This window comes from Bos taurus, chromosome 12 (genome assembly GCF_002263795.3).
Source record: "Bos taurus isolate L1 Dominette 01449 registration number 42190680 breed Hereford chromosome 12, ARS-UCD2.0, whole genome shotgun sequence".
Classification (NCBI taxonomy): domain Eukaryota; kingdom Metazoa; phylum Chordata; class Mammalia; order Artiodactyla; family Bovidae; genus Bos; species Bos taurus.
The window spans coordinates 31742569-31758794 of record NC_037339.1 but is presented as its reverse complement, the minus strand read 5'-3'; the positions used below and the strand labels follow the sequence as shown (position 1 = coordinate 31758794).

The window sequence follows — 16226 nt, the reverse complement described above, 5'->3', positions numbered from 1 at the left end:
TAAGGGAAAAGCCATCCACAAAGGTTCTTTCATTTGGGATAATGGCTATTGCTTCACTAGTTTGACTTTCCGAAGTGGGTTATGATAACAGAATACTTTTTAAAAGCTCTTAAGAAATTGTAAACCAGATGCATTGAAGGGATTATGGTTGAAGTGAGCACCTTGAAACTGTGCCTAAAACACATGTATTTCTAAACATGTTAAAGTCAAAAGCACTTTTTTTTCCCGCTCTTTCACTGAATTTTACTATTGTTCCAATGAAGTATTTCAAGATGCTTTGGGCACATAAAAAAAGGTGTCAAGTGGTGCTAACTCTGTGGTTATGAGCTGTAAAACCTTAGCTACTCACTATGTATGTCTATAAATTATAAACACAGACACTTGTGTGCTCACACATGTAACACACACACAACCTGTCCCTGCCCCAACAAATTCTTATGGTGTGTCCAGATTTGCCATAGCCCCTTCCATGTGGTTGGAGGAATTTATACCGTAGGATACAGTCAACTAAAGTGGCCTTTCTGTGGGTAGTATAGTATAGTTCTATGACCATTTTCAGGCAGGAAATAGTATTGCATTGCACAAGGGGTTAACGGCAAGAAGGTATTTTTCCATCAGTAGAATAGCTAAATAACTTATGGGAACACATACCATATTATAGGGCATGACTGCTTAAAAAATTAGGCAGATGATATGTACATAGGGAGATCTCCAGAATAAATTGTGATAAAAGCAAGTCATAAAACAAAACACAGAGTGTGAGCTCAACTCAGATTTATCTTAGAGATGTTGGCTTTTCCCAGATCACCCTACGATAATCCATTACCTTATTTTGTTCACCACAGCAGTCACTACCATCTGATTGCATGCTATGTGCTTATAGTTTTGTTAGATTTATTACCTGTACTTTTTCATTTGAATATAAATTCAAGGTCCCTGTTTTGTTTGCAGCACCTACTGTATTCCTGGTACAGGGCTGGCTCTCAGTGTATAGCTATGAATGAATCCCAGCTATCTTTTGCCCCATGAATGTCTATGCCCCATATTTGCATGGGCTTCCCTGGTGACTCAGTGGTAAAGAACCCGCCTGCCAATGCAGGAGACATAAGAGATGCAGGTTTGATCCCTGGGTCGGGAAGATCCCCTGGAGGAGGGCATGGCAACCCACTCCAGTATTCTTGCCTGCAGAATCCTATGGATACAGGAGCCTGGCAGGCTACAGTCCATGGGGTCACAAAGAGTCGGACACAACTAAAGCGACTTAGCACCCACGCATACATATTTGCATAAAGGCACATATACAAGTAAAGAAAAGGAAAAATCTGACAAAATACACATCAAACAGTTATCATGGGTTAATTCCCCCAAGAGACAACTTTATAGTGTATTCTATTTTGGTATTATGTGATCATTTACAATTTAAAAGTATTCATGTACTACTTATTTAGTTAAATAACAGTAATTTTTTATTACAAAAATGAAATGGTGTAGGTCTCTTTACTATCAGCAAAGAACCACTGAATGAAAGTTTAAAAGCTATATAGATCCAAATACTTGTACATTTGCAAAACTTTATGATACTGACTATGGATAGGATAATGAAATATTTTTGAAGCAAGTAAAGCAGATTTATGCTTCCCTACAGCTTACAATTAAAAAAAATTTTTTTGGCCAGGCTGCACGGCCTATGGGATCTTAGTTCCCCAGCCAGGGATTGACCTGGCGTCCCCTATAGTGGAAGTCCAGAGTCTTAACCACTGGATCACAAGGGAAGTCCCCAAAATTTACAAATTTGAATTAAAGCAATAAAAGGACAACCAAAATTTATTCCATCAGGAGACTGGTCCCTATGGAGGGCAGGGGAGAGAGAGAGAGAAGGGGTGTGTATGTGTGTGTGTGTGTGTGTGTGTGTGTGTGTGTGTGTGTGTGTTAGGGTTGGGGCATGACTTATAGTATGTTTTCTGTGTGTGAGTTTTCATGATAGTTGAATTATGACTGAGTTGAATGAGAAGGCTACTTATACTAATATACAATCTTATTGTGTAAGATGTCTTAGTAGCAGATTACGCAAAAATCAAGTTTTGATTGAGTGTGGGTGGAGGAGGAATGAACTTCCTTGATTTGGCGTTTTCAGCAGTGATTTCATCCTGCTGAGCTCACAGATTAGATTATCCGAGAATGTATCTGTTGGCATATTTTCCTTAATTGTACTGGGTAGAGTGGTGATCCCCACTGCATCGCCGGGTGTCACTTTAGATCCTGGGTAAGCTGTTTCAAGTTCCTCCTTGGGGGAAGGAGGCGTTTCCATGCAAATACTGGACTTGTGAGGTAGAAAAGCCTCATCTCATTAGTTTGCCAAGAGCTGGAGGAGTAAACTTAAGGCAGGTAGTGTCTGAGTTTTCCTATATAATCACCTAGGCTTCCGCGTAAGCAGGAAAATGTGGATTGGGGAAGGAGACCCCCTTCTACTCCAGGAGCTCAGACCACAGCTCTTAGTTTTAGAGTTAGTGACCCTGGACAAGGTTCAGCCCCCTCCCGGTCTCTGGGAGAATCTGTCCTCCTCCACCCCCATCCATCTTTCTTTCTCTCTTCTTTGTTTTTCTTACTCCCCCTTCCTTTTTCTCTGCTACTGGTCTCTCAAACATCGCCTGCTCTTCAGACAAAACAAGCTGCCGGTTGTGGCCATGCTCAAAGTACAGTTCCTTGTGTCCCAAGAGGTCACAGAAAGAATCAAAAGAGGAGGTTAATTCACAGTGGGAAGGGAAGAGCTTTAATGGTATGAGGTTTCCGTTTGAGGTGCTGCAGAAGCTCTGAAATGAGACAGTGATGGTTGTACAAGCTTGTGAATATACTTACTGCCACTGAACTTGGCACTTTTAAAGGAAACAGTAAAATTTTTGTTGCATGTATTTCACCACATTTTTTTTTTAAAGGGAGAGGTTGTTCTAAAGTGATGCTCACATTTGCAAGTTTTTTCCCATTTCTTACATTGCAAATTTTTCACTTGAACATTCAAGAGGGCTTCAAAAGAGGCACCCAACCAAAGGTAAACAGCTAGCAGGGGCTTCTGGTTCACATGAGAGAGTCTGTGCCGGCTCGTGTGTGAGTGCTCCGCTGGGTCTTGCTGTGGCCGAGCGCTGTCAGGAGGCTTTACTGGTCTGAATGGGGCTGAGGATATGGGCTAGAAGAGGCATCCAAGTCATCTTTCTTGGGCCAAGCATTAGGATATGACACGATGCTAGGTATATACGAGAAAGAGCTAAATACGGTGGAACTCGAGGATAAAGAGAGAGATTTGAGGGTGTCAGGACTGAGTCTCCATAATAACTCCTGTTGATTTCCAGTTCAAAATGGGACTCTACTCACAGGTCATGTTACTTTTCTTGATGTAAACCCTACAGCTCCACCGCCATACATGTGTCAGTCTCACTGAAGCGGCCGAATGTTAGCTAGTAATTAGCAGGAAGTGTTCTCCACTTTTCCATCAGCTTAGAGCTGTGGTTGGAGTTGGGCATCCTCTCTTCTCTAGGGTTTTCAGTTCTGGCTCTGGACTCTGGCAGTGCCAGCCAACCGTCTTCTCTGCTGTTACCCCCAACTCTACTCCTTTCACCTTCTAAATGCCAGTTTATCCTTAGGAAAGAGCTGAGCCTTAGTTCTCTGCCATGTTCAGTTCAGTTCAGTTGCTCAGTCGTGTCCAACTCTTTGCGACCCCATGAATGGCAGCACGCCAGGCCTCCCTGTCCATCACCAACTCCCGGAGTTCGCTCAAACTCACGTCCATCGAGTCGGTGATGCCATCCAGCCATCTCATCCTCTGTCGTCCCCTTCTCCTCCTGCCCCCAAGCCCTCCCAGCATCAGAGTCTTTTCCAATGAGTCAACTCTTCGCATGAGGTGGCCAAAGTATTGGAGTTTCAGCCTCAGCATCAGTCCTTCCAATGAACACCTAGGACTGCTCTCCTTTAGGATGGACTGGTTGGATCTCCGTGCAGTCCAAGGGACTCTCAAGAGTCTTCTCCAACACCACAGTTCAAAAGCATCAATTCTTTGGCGCTCAGCTTTCTTCACAGTCCAACTCTCACATCCATACATGACTACTGGAAAAACCATAGCTTTGACTAGATGGACCTTTGTTGGCAAAGTAATATCTCTGCTTTTGAATATGCTATCTAGGTTGGTCATAACTTTCCTTCCAAGGAGTAAGCGTCTTTTAATTTTATGGCTGCAATCACCATCTGCAGTAATTTTGGAGCCCCCAAAATTAAGTCTGACACTGTTTCCACTGTTTCCCCATCTATTTCCCATGAAGTGATGGGACCGGATGCCATGATCTTAGTTTTCTGAATGTTGAGCTTTAAGCCAACTTTTTCACTCTCCTCTTTCACTTTCATCAAGAGGCTTTTTAGTTCCTCTTCACTTTCTGCCATAAGGGTGGTGTCATCTGCATATCTGAAGTTATTGATATTTCTCCTGGCAATCTTAGGGATGTCCTTTAAGCTTATACTGTTGTCAGAGATACAACTAAACCAAACCCTGAGAAGATTCTGGCAGAAGAGTTCTTCTCAGAGAAGAGCTACTGGGGTGTCTGCTAATAGGGCTTGGCCCTTCTCTGTCTGGGTACCTGGATCCCCTTACCTTAGAGACACTGATGGAAGAGGAAGGGATGACATAAACGGCTGCTTCACTGATCACGTGAACTGACTGATTAGCTCAGGTCGGGTGACAGAGCCTACTCACTCCCCACTCACTGCCTTCCGTGTGCCTGGGCAGCGTGGCCTCATTTCTTTCCTGCAGTGTTTCTTAACCTATTTTGCACCATAAGGGCACATATCCACGAGGAAGAAAAGGCAATTACTCTGTAAGTTTTGTGGAAGGTTAATAGACATTTCTGAATTTTATTGTTCTAGGAAATCAAGCAAAAATAGCTTGAGAGTGACAGTTTATCATCCCCCGGCATCAGCATCCTTGTTCACCTTTCTCCTCTACTTTTCCTCAGCATCTCTCCCAGATCCATGAAAACCACTTTATGCTTCAGGTGTAATTCTGCCCCCTAGGTACTAGGACTAAGTCGGTCACCTTGATTTGAATAATCGCTTACCGGTACAGAGATTTGCATCAGTGACATAGTGATGATAGATGATTAGATAAATAACTCTAGTGACCAAGATCTCACTTAGGAAGGAATGTTGATCAGTGATTCCTCTTCCAGCCTCTGTCCATTCAAGATGGAATTTATTCTCCCTAAACTCTTAGTAACAAAGGTCCGTCTAGTCAAAGCTATCGTCTTTCCAGTAGTCATGTATGGATGTGAGAGCTGGACTATAAAGAAAGCTGAGAATAGAAGAATTGATGCTTTTGAACTGTGGTGTTGGAGAAGACTCTTGAGAGTCCCTTGGACTGCAAGGAGATCCAACCAGTCCATCCTAAAGGAAATCAGTCCTCAATATTCATTGCAAGGACTGATGCTGAAGCTGAAGCTCTAATACTTTGACACCTGATGTGAAGAACTGACTCATTTGAAAAGATCCTGATGATGCGAATGACTGAAGGTGGGAGGAGAAGAGGACGACAGAGGATGAGATGGTTGGATGGCATCACCGACTCAATGGACATGAGTTTGAGTTGGTGATGGACGGGGAAGTCTGGCATGCTGCAGTCAATGGGGTCACAAAGAGTGGGACATGACTGAGCGACTGAACTGAACTGAAACTCTTTGTGGTTCGAACCCTACTTCTTTAATCTTAAAATACTCTGAAAATGCCTTGCCGTCCTAGAGATTTTGATGATGGTTTCTCAGGCTTTACTAACAGCATCACAGGTTACTATCACCTTCTGTTCTCTGAAATATTTTTAGAGAAGAGTACTTTTGTCAGCAGTTCATGGCTCTTGTCAGGAACCCCACTTTCTCTGCACCCCCATTTGGGAGGTGGTTCTTGCTTACACCGGTGTAGCCCTAAGCTGGGCCTGCCTCCTGCCACCTCTGCTTTGCAAACCAACCTTGATTCCTCACTGTGTCACTCCGAAGCCCCAGGCCAGCAGCCCCTCTTCTTGTGCTTACTTGGCTGTCACAGCATGAAACATCTTAGAACCTCACTGGAGAATCTGGGAAGAGTGTGAGCTAGAAAGGGGACTTTCTGATCATTTGGGGTAACTGCCAGTCCCATCAGCAGGCAGGTGGAGGGGTCACTAGGACACTCTTGGGGAACCAGGAGTTCTCCAAGGTGACTTCGTAACGTTCCAAGTCTGGGCACAAACTCTAAATATGGTGGGCCTAGCAGAAAGAATGTTTCTTAAAGGAGCTTCCCTGTCTGTAGACTGCTAAGAATCGAACCACTGCCAACGAGAACGTGTCTCCAGCCTCGAGGTCTCTTGGTGATGTTCTGGTGCTGGTCCTGTCTCAGGACATTTTTCTTTCATGTTTGGTCCTTTATATTATACTCACTTTAGCAGCTCCATTCTTTGGTCACCTGTCCCTTCAAAGGAAATATGTCTCAAATCACCTGCTTTCAACACTTTGTACCCTACCATCCCTCCTAACTGTTCCCAGCTGCTTCCTGACTTGGGTCTAGTTCGGAGGTTCTCCAACCTTTATCACATATTTTCTCTTATTTCCTCTTTATCTCTCTTCCATTCTATGTATTCCACTAAAAATGGATGATTGAGAACCTGCTGTTTGCTCAGCATTAGGAATTAAAATGAAAATATTTTAATTAAAAGCACAAAGGATATATATTTTTTTCCAGTTATCTAACATATTAAAGATCTTTTAATCCTGTGATGGAGTCACATTTTCTACTCATTTCATTTAATAGTTTACCTTATTCCAGTTTTTAGACTCATTAACTCTGGTGCCTATTGACCTATGATAGTGAGTTAGGGCACACACGGTTGCTGCTTGAAGGAGTTGAGGTCACTCAAACACACACACTATTATGTCCGATGTGTGCTTATTCCGATTTTCATGTTCTCATTCAGCGCTGTATTCACAGAGCTTAGCAGAGCACCAGACACAAAGCAGTGCCTTAATGATGTTTATTACATGAGTAAAAAGACAATAAGGCTGATACAGAATAAATTGTGGACCTTTTGAGATTTAAAAGTAACTGGATTTTGGTTCAAAATAATTTTTAATTTTATATATGACACGTCCACTTAAAAAAAATGCTTTAAATGGTTTTAATATGCTTTGCATGAAAAATAAATTTTAAAAATTCAGTGAGGTTTTTTTTTTCCCCCCAGTGAGGTTTTTAGGAAGCCTAAACTTTAAGAGTTGGAAATGAGAAAATCTTCCTTGTTTTCAATGCTGATTTATGCCCACAAGATCATTTAAAACTAGTGTCTCTCTATTCTCTTCTGAGTGATGGGAACTAGCGTTTAGTTCCACGTGGTATATCTGTATCCAGGGTCTGGGTGTCAGAGTTGCTCTTCTGGTTTAACGCTTGGTCTGCTACCCACTAACCCTACCACTTAGTCATTTCTCCCATGTTTCTGCTTCCTCATCCCTTAGCTCATCAAACAGGCATGACAATTTAGCAAACCCCATAGAACTGGTGGGAGGAGTAAGCAAAGCAATATTAGTAAGGGGCTTCAACGAGGACCGGGCGCCTAACAAGAGGGTGGCAAGTCAAAACAGATCTGGAAATGCGGCTGATAACGGCACCTGCCTCAGATGCCGGTCGACAGCCGTGGAGGGTAAATGAGACTTTTGTAAACTCTTAACAGCTCCTTGGGTATCTGGTGAGCACTCAGTACATTTTTATTATTATTTTTGATAAGGAAGGCCTATAAAGATAGCATATCTTCAAAGGTTTTAACCATCACACATGAAACCAGAGAACAGCTGAGTGACGCACTCTACGACGTGGCATGGGTTGTGAATAAACTCGGACTTCAGAGAGAAAGCAGCATGCTGTGTGCCCCAGGATGTGAAGGGGGGCTCTGGTGGCCAGAGGCCGGGGCAGTCTTCTAGGCTAGGGAGCCGGGGTCGGCTGTCGGGGGCTGTGGGGGTAGATGGAAGTTAGCAGGCTGGCTCGTGCTGTTGAGGCCCCGCAAAGCCTGTGATTGTGCTGGGTTGTGCAGCTGGTAGTGGGAAGCCCGCCCCGTGGGCACCCCAGGGAGAGGGCCTCCTGCCCCCTGAAAACACACTTCCCTGGGCTGCCTGCTTAGGGAAGAAGTTACCCTCCCCTAAATTCTCTCACCAGCTATTTCATCCCCACTTGTCTAGAGCCTTAACTCTCTGTTGTTTTTGGAATCGAGTAAGTTGTCATTGAACAAAAAACAGTGATAATGGGCTGGATCCTGTCAGTGATCCAAAGTCACCGAAATGCTCTCGGTATATGAGTTCTTTTTGAGTTGCCAGGCTTGGTATAAAAAGAGGCATCTCAAGTGTCTAACGGAAGTACAGTTTATTCTCAGGTTACTAAAACTCAGTTGAGCTTTCAAAGGCTTAGGATATGATGGACTAGTTCTCAAGTCTTTTTCAGCCTGTGATCTTGATGTTTTTCGATATCAGCTTTCGAACAAACAGTGAGTCAAGGATGTTCACTCTGGTTATCAGTGATCTTCACTTATCTATACACATGGACAAAAGGGTCACAGTCATAAGAGTGTGTTGCACTGGCTGTTGAATTTGCTGTCTCAAATGGAAATCTTACATATGAAACTTTACAAACACCATATACCTGTAAGCAAGAGATTATCCCCAGAAAAGTTAAGAAATTCCTCTCCAAAAAGCTATAGTAGTTTTAAAGCGTGAATAAAAGGAAGAGAGAGAGAAAATCGACAACGTAGTGTAGCCGAACTCAATAAATGCTAATAATAGCATATTGGGCTTCCCTGGTGACTCTGCACCAAAGCATTTGCCTGCAATGCAGGAGACCATCTATAATGCAGGAAACATGGGTTTGACCCCCAGGTTGGGAAGATCCCTTGGAGGAGGGCATAGCAACCCACTTCAGTACTCTTGCCTGGAGAATCCCATGGACAGAGGAGCCTGGCAGGCTATAGTCCATGGAGTCACAAAGAGTCAGACATGACTGAGTGACTAACCCACCACTCCAATAGCATATTAGAATGATATTTAGGAAAGATTTCATATAATTTATGTAAGACTGTTTATACTAATAGACATTCTTCTTTTGGCCCTCAGAAGATTAGAAACAGTTGTGAGGAATATATTTTTGTTAAGTTATTTGACTTTGGAGATGACATTAATTAACCCTCTGATACCATTCAAGAAATTCTGACAACTCATGGGCCAATTTCTGTATAAATGAGATGTGTGGGAAGGTAGTATTTACTAAGCCGTGATGTGGGTCAACTAAGTTATATTAACTCATTTAAACCATACTACATTCCTATGTGGTTGGTATTATCTCAATTTTATAAATAAGGAAAGAGAGGCTCAAAGAGTAAGTATAAGTGAGTTAGTTTCCCAAATTCTCTGACCCAGGAGGTTCAAACCCTCTCAACACCTCTTAATATTTTCTGTTTGTAATAATTTCTTGTCTCTTCTCTAATCCCAGAATGGTTGTGGGCTTTCAAATTGGTTCAACTCTAATTCTTTAACCCACATCCAAAATACGAAAACTGAATTTAAGTCAAATTCACTACTTTCAAAGAATCATCCAACATCTCATAACATTTCATAAAATATGGAATATATTTTGTGATCAAGTCACTTTGGGGAACACAGAACTTGAAACCACAATGCTACCGGATTTCTTCAGTATAGGACTTCTTTGGGTCCTTAATAAAATACTAATGTGAACTCCGAATCTCTAAGGAGAACCTATACAGACATTGCTTCTCAAGTTGCTTGCTTATTCACATATTTATTCATCCTTTTATTTTGTTAGAATACTGCAAGGGATGAATTTTTTCTGAAACTATCCTTTTTCTTTTTTTTAATTTCTTTTTAATTGGAGGATAATTGCTTTACAATATTGTGTTGGTTTCTGCCCTCTATCAACATGTATCAGTCATAGGTACATGTATGTCCCTTCCCTCTTAAACTTCCCTCCCACCTCCCAGCCCATCCCACCCCTCCAGGTTGTCACAGAGCACCAGATTTGAGCTCACTGCATCATACAGCAAATTCCCACTGGTTAATCTAGTTTTACACATGGTAATGTAAATGTGAAACTATCCTTCTCAGTAGCACGTCACTTTGCCTCTTTGCACCTACATTTTCTATTCTCCAAATGGAACTCAAGACAGTCCGAAAGTCCCTTTAGCTTTAAAAATTCTATGATAAAGCCTCTCTCCCGACCACCCAAAGTCTAGGCATTTGTGCTACCAAGTGAGCTTCCTAAGGATAGAATGAGATTTGTTGAAAACCACTCCATTCATTCATTCATGGAATATTTATGGATTGCCAACCACTGCGACAGGTTTGGAGGACAAAAAGACAAGATACAAATAACATGAAAGACACTGTCTTCAGGATGAGGGCATGATATGATACACATAGAGGAAGACAGCATGATACAGTTCAGGAAGCGGACAGTAGCAATATGCGTGGATAATACAGACTCACGTGAACTGATGACGGCAAAATGGCTCAGTAAGAGAACAGAAATACTCCTGGATAATAAAGAAGGGATGGGTCAGTCTTCCATGAAGACACACCAGGCAGAGGGGACACAGGAGCAAACAAAGCATAGAGTTTGAAGCAGCGTAACACATGCCGTGATCTACAAGAGCGTGACAATTGCTAGAACGTAGAGTTCAAGGCAGGGGAGCATACAGCTGTATGGAGCAGGCAGGGACCACTGTGGAGGGCCTTCCTTGTCAGATGCTTGAACTTGGTCTTGCGATGGAGAGCCAGTGGAGGACTTGGAACAGAGATGTGACATTTTAGGCAACTGGGTGGCAAAAAGATGCAAAGAGAGAAGAGAGGTAGGGAGACCAGTTAGGAGACGCCTGCAAATGTCCAAGGAGTAGATAGTGAGCACCTGAATCAGGAGACTGACAAGAGGGAAGCAGAAACAGTTCATATTTTGTACAACCTGCTCAGCCTGATGGATCAGAGGAAGAGGGGGAAGAAGGTGGACCACCTTTGGTGTGGATGATGGATACGTGGTGTCTATACAAGAGGAGAAGAATCACGTGATGTGATCAGTTCTGGACCTGCTTGGTGTCTGGCCTCTCTACGATATTTGTAGATATCTTAAAATCGGTGACATTCTACCAGAACCTTTTCCTGTGCATCAAACACAAACATATTTCATTTTGAGTAGAAGATTCACATGGAAGGAGGATTCCACATTGCCAATATTTGAATTAGGTTGTTGGGATGTTGCAAATAAATGGCAAATTTATCTTTACTATAAATGTAATTACTAGTCAAAATTAGAATAAGTTCATTTTAATTTTATTTAAGGGATTTCCCTGGCAGTCCAGTGGTTAAGACTCTGTACTTCCAATGCCAGGGTATTGGTTCGAGCCCTGGCTGGAAAGCTAAGATCACACAGGACTTGTGGCCAAAAAACCAAAACAAACAAAAAAAAGAAACAGAAGGAACATTATAACAAATTCAATAAAGACAAAAAAAATGGTCCACATAAAAAAGTCTTTACAAATCTTATTTAACTAGGGAATCACGAGACATACAACAGATAATGTTTATACTTGTGAATTTAAGTCTAGTTTTTTTTTGTTGAAAGAAGATCAACATGGAGAAGGAAATGGCAACCCACTCCAGTATTCTTGCCTGGAAAAGTCCATGGACAGAGGAGCCTGGCAGGCTGCAGTCCATGGGGTTACATGACTGAGCATGTGTGCATGAGGGTGGAAGGTCACGGGTTGGTAGCAATAAACTGGTAGAACTAAAAAAAAAAAAGATCAACAAATGACCATCAGTTTAAATGGTTTGTTTTTTTTTTATCAGTATTCCAAAATATAATTTTAAATATTTTTTAAACCAAATCATTGAAATCAGTATCAGTGAACTAAGGAGATTATAAATCTACTCTGAACTTAAACTATGCCAGGCATTCAAAGCTCTGTTTTACCTCAAACTGGAGGAACTAACTCCTCACTTTTCCCTGTTGTCCAGATGAACTGAAACATTTTCTGAGTGGCTCTTACTATTTTCTGAATGCACAATTTTTTATTTTTATTGTTTTTGGCAGCTTGTGGGATCTTAGCTCCCAGACCAGGGATCAAACCCAGGCCCCCAGGCAGTGAAAGCTGAGTCCTAACCACTCGACCACCAGGTAATCCCCTGAATGCCTGATTTATAGCAGACTCTGGAAGGCTCTTTCTACGGGCTTAGTAATATGGTCTATATAAGAACTGACTTCAGTATCCTTCCCTGGAAGTGGCTTAACCATGAATCAGAGCTCAAATATGATTTTTGCAGTTCTATCAGCAGTTTTAGACTTCCTGGAAGAAAGTTATAGGGATTTTAAGAGGCTGAGGAGAAAGAGGAAATTCAACGAAAAAAGTCTCTTACCAGGTTCTTGCTGTATTTTGTGGTTGTTTTTAAACCAGGTTATCTGAGGCTCTGGGACACCATTAGCATGACAATCTAGAGTCGTCGAACTGCTGATGGCTACCGTGAGGTCACTGAGGTTTCGCAGGAGGTAGGGTGCTTCCTGATCTAGTGGATAAAGAAAGGGAATTGTTATTACTTGTAGGGCTCATTCTTTCATTATATATGCATATCGACACTGTGAAAATAGAAAAGCAGCAAAACTCAACTGTAAGTGTTCATTCATATTTTGTTCCCTCCATTTTTCCTCTGTGGTTAGCCTACCGCTTCCTCTTAAGTTACTGCAATAAACCGAAATCTGTTAGAACACCGAGGAAAATCAAGAACTCAGTTCTGTATTTTTAGATTTCAGCATCAAGGTTTTTGCCTGGCCAGCTAGTTTCCTTCCTTTCTTTGAGAGAAGCTTTTTTTCTAAAATTTACAGATTTTTGCATGATATTTTAGGAACTAAAAAGGAAACGGACATGATTTTGGATATGGCTGGTAGTGAATTTTTACACAGATGCAGGGAGGTACAGTGATGAGCTAACCGAATTTTGCATTTTTGTGTTTTATTCACACGATAGTGATGAGCTAATCTAACTTTGCATTTTTGCATCTTACTAACACGGGAGGGCATGCTTGTGTCTCTCAGCAGTCAGTAACCTAAACTGTGAGGTAGCAGACCAAACAGGAGAATTTCTTGAACTTTGAAAACTTTTTATTAGGAGTGTTTCCTTCCTCCAATCCCTTCCCCAATGCAAACGACCAGAGGATTAATTCAAGAGACAGAGGCACAGATGCGTAGTTTTTGTACTATATAATAGCACAAATAATGTATTTTATATTACTTTCTCTTAAAACATACAAATATGATACAATACAATTTATTTTAATAAAATGCCAACCAATATAGTACAACAAAATGAATTTAATACATTAGGAGGCAATACATCACGACACTAAAATCCCACACAGAAACAGCAGTACCCCAAGGCCCCATGAGTACAGCGTCTCTATTTTAATGGAGTCAGTCCTGCTGATGTGTATACATTCTAGTTGGACAGGTGCTGGATTGGTAAGTCAAGCTTGCAAGATAGAAGGATAAAATTGGCTCCTATAATCTTTCCCACTCTCTCAAACCATCCTCCCCACCACTCGTTGCCCATCTGGGAAGATAAATCAAAAGAGTTCTGGCATCACTCACACATTCTGTGTGACTGGTTTCTGAGCTGACTCTGCCCATTTCTGATGTCCTCCTCTCACTGAACTAACACTGTGAAAGCAGCTTGTATGTGTGTGCGCTTAGTCGCTCAGTCATGTCCGACCCTCTGCAACCCTGTGGACTGTAGCCTGCCAGGCTCCTCTGTCCACGGAATTCTCCAGGCTAGAATACTGGAGTGGGTTGCCATGCCCTCCTCCAGGGGATCTTCCCGACCCAGGGATTTGAAGGTCTCCTGAATTGTAGGCAGATTCCTTACTGTCTGAGCCACCAGAGAAGCCCAAGAATACTGGAGTAGGTAGCCTATCCCTTCTCCAGCGGATCTTCCTGACCCACCACGTTCTGAGAGATAACACCTTGCAATGAATGGCTTTGATTCCATGTCCCTGCAGGACTCTGCTGAGTCCCCACTCCTTTCTGTTTTTATTCCTGCAGGGAGACTCTCTGTATGAGCATTCGTTAGAGCAGTTGAGAAACCTCAGGTTAAAAAGTATGTTACTATATGACTCTGATAACATGTTGACATAGCATGACGTGGCAGGGTGGCTGTCTGTTAGAAGAAACAGATTTCTCATTCAGTTTGGATTTCCATAGCTTATCATTAGTCTTTTCTCATTTTATACAAAATGAAATCTGAAGGCAAAAAGAACTGAAGGAGTGCTAATGTATCGACTCTTCAAATAGAGTGTGAAATGCATAACAGCAACCATCCTTTGACCTGTTTTAGTGTAGTTCCCCTAGTCTGCTGTGCAGACTCATTTTAATATTTCTGGGTTTACATTCTGTCTGCTCTGTCAAGTACCTTTTCCTAACTGAAAACGCAGCCATGTATCAAACTCTTCCACTTTGATAACTTTTACATGCTCGATCATTACAATTTTGACATTTTTACAGTCAGGACCCCAGACATATCAGTGAAACATGACAAGATAATAAAGAACAGTATCATATTACTATTTCACATATTTTACAGCCAAGTGTGACACATCTCATTTAAAACCCAGAACAGACCCAGTTCACTGGGTTACACTTGTAGTGGCTTCCTCTAGCACATTTACTATTTCCCAGGCACTAAATATGAAAAAGTAATCCATCATTGCCCATAGGTCTTATTATAAAAAGGAAGCCTGAATACACGGCCTGTCACACCCAGATTATTTTCATGGCTACAAACTGGAACCATCAACAGCACAGACAGCATTTGGCTTCCCTGACAGGTGTGTTTGAAAACAATGCTTATATGAAAGAGAACATTTTAACATAAACGTCACGCACAGCTCCCCAAAGCCCTCTCTCAACTACACGAACATCAGACGAGAAGTAGCACAAGGACTGAAGAATGAACAGAGGAATGTCAGTTAAATACAGAGTTCATATCAACATGTCTGAAACATACAGTATGAGGATTTTTTCCTCTGTACCCATGTTTGAAAAAAAAAAGTTCTCCTAGGTGCAAAGTCTCATTTTTGGCAAGTTCCTAAATGGCCTAAATCAACCAAGGAATCTTTTTTTTTTTTTTAATCAATTCCCACTTTACAGTCATCTATTTCAGCATTTTTAAATAGAGAAAAGGTACATTGCACCCATATTTTTAAACCTGAGTTATTTGATGGAAATAGATAGCTGCTTTCCAAAATTTAATGAAAGGGAGAAGATCCCTTCAAATGGAGAAAACCAGGATGAAAAGAATATTTCTGCTGGTTATCAGTAGTCAAAGATAGCACCCCACCAGGTCCTTTTCCTTCTCAGCATCTGTGCCCCAGAGATCTGCTGGGTCCCATAAATAAGTGGTTTCTCTTCTCCATCTGGAAATGGGCCTGAGGAACCAGCCTCACACCCTCTACCCCATCTCAGTCATTCTCCATAGCAGGCTCCTTGTTCTTTCTTGTTCTCCTCCCCTACCCTTATGCCACACCCAGAAGACAAATGGACAAAAGTCAAAACCCACCCAATCATATTTTTTCTTTTTGAAACTCCGTGGAAGGATTCATTACTCTAAGGGATTCTTGACATCATCCTTTGTAAAATACTATGTCCTTCCCCTACTCGGGAAATGATCGCTTCTGCATGTCCAATTCACCTTGTTTTTTCATTTGCTTTTTCAGCTTTATTAAAAAAAACAAAACAAAAAACTGAGCGCCCGCCCTCCCCCAAGTCCTGCGGCATTAAGGCACTCTTTTCCTGGAGGAACACACTGACTTATAATGAACAATTCGCCAGGCTAAAGAGCCATAGGTACAATTTCCAGATACAATTGATTATTCTTTCCTTTGGGCTGACAACTTCCAGGTTGCTAATTGTTTTCAAAGCATTTGGGGCTCTATGAAAGTGGCAATCTGGGGAAAAGCTATTGTTTACTCCTTCACATCTGACAAAAGCAATTCCCACGTGAAAGACAAGTTTAGCCGTGGGACAGAGCCTGCTACCTAAAGGAGGAAACAGTCTGGTGAGTTCCCAAGCCTCGGGAGCTGTCATGCTGACACCTCCCACTTACTACCCAGTCCAGCCACCGCTGCTCTCAGCCTTGGCTA

General features: G+C 42.0%; 1 protein-coding gene across 6 annotated transcripts in view; it reads right to left on the bottom strand.

Moving 5' to 3' along the window:
* Positions 1 to 16226, bottom strand: part of FLT1 (fms related receptor tyrosine kinase 1) — a 205302-nt gene that overhangs the window by 70587 nt on the left and 118489 nt on the right. For 2 of the 6 annotated variants that reach the window (NM_001191132.4, XM_059891968.1), the window contains exon 14: positions 12456 to 12602. In NM_001191132.4, coding sequence (NP_001178061.2) covers positions 12456 to 12602 — 147 coding nt within the window. Of the gene's footprint in view, positions 1 to 8384; positions 8570 to 10056; positions 10864 to 10893; positions 11202 to 11547; positions 11827 to 12455; positions 12603 to 16226 lie in introns of those variants that run through there. The other 4 variants (XM_015473753.2, XM_024999786.2, XM_024999785.2 and 1 more) reach the window with 4 other exon arrangements.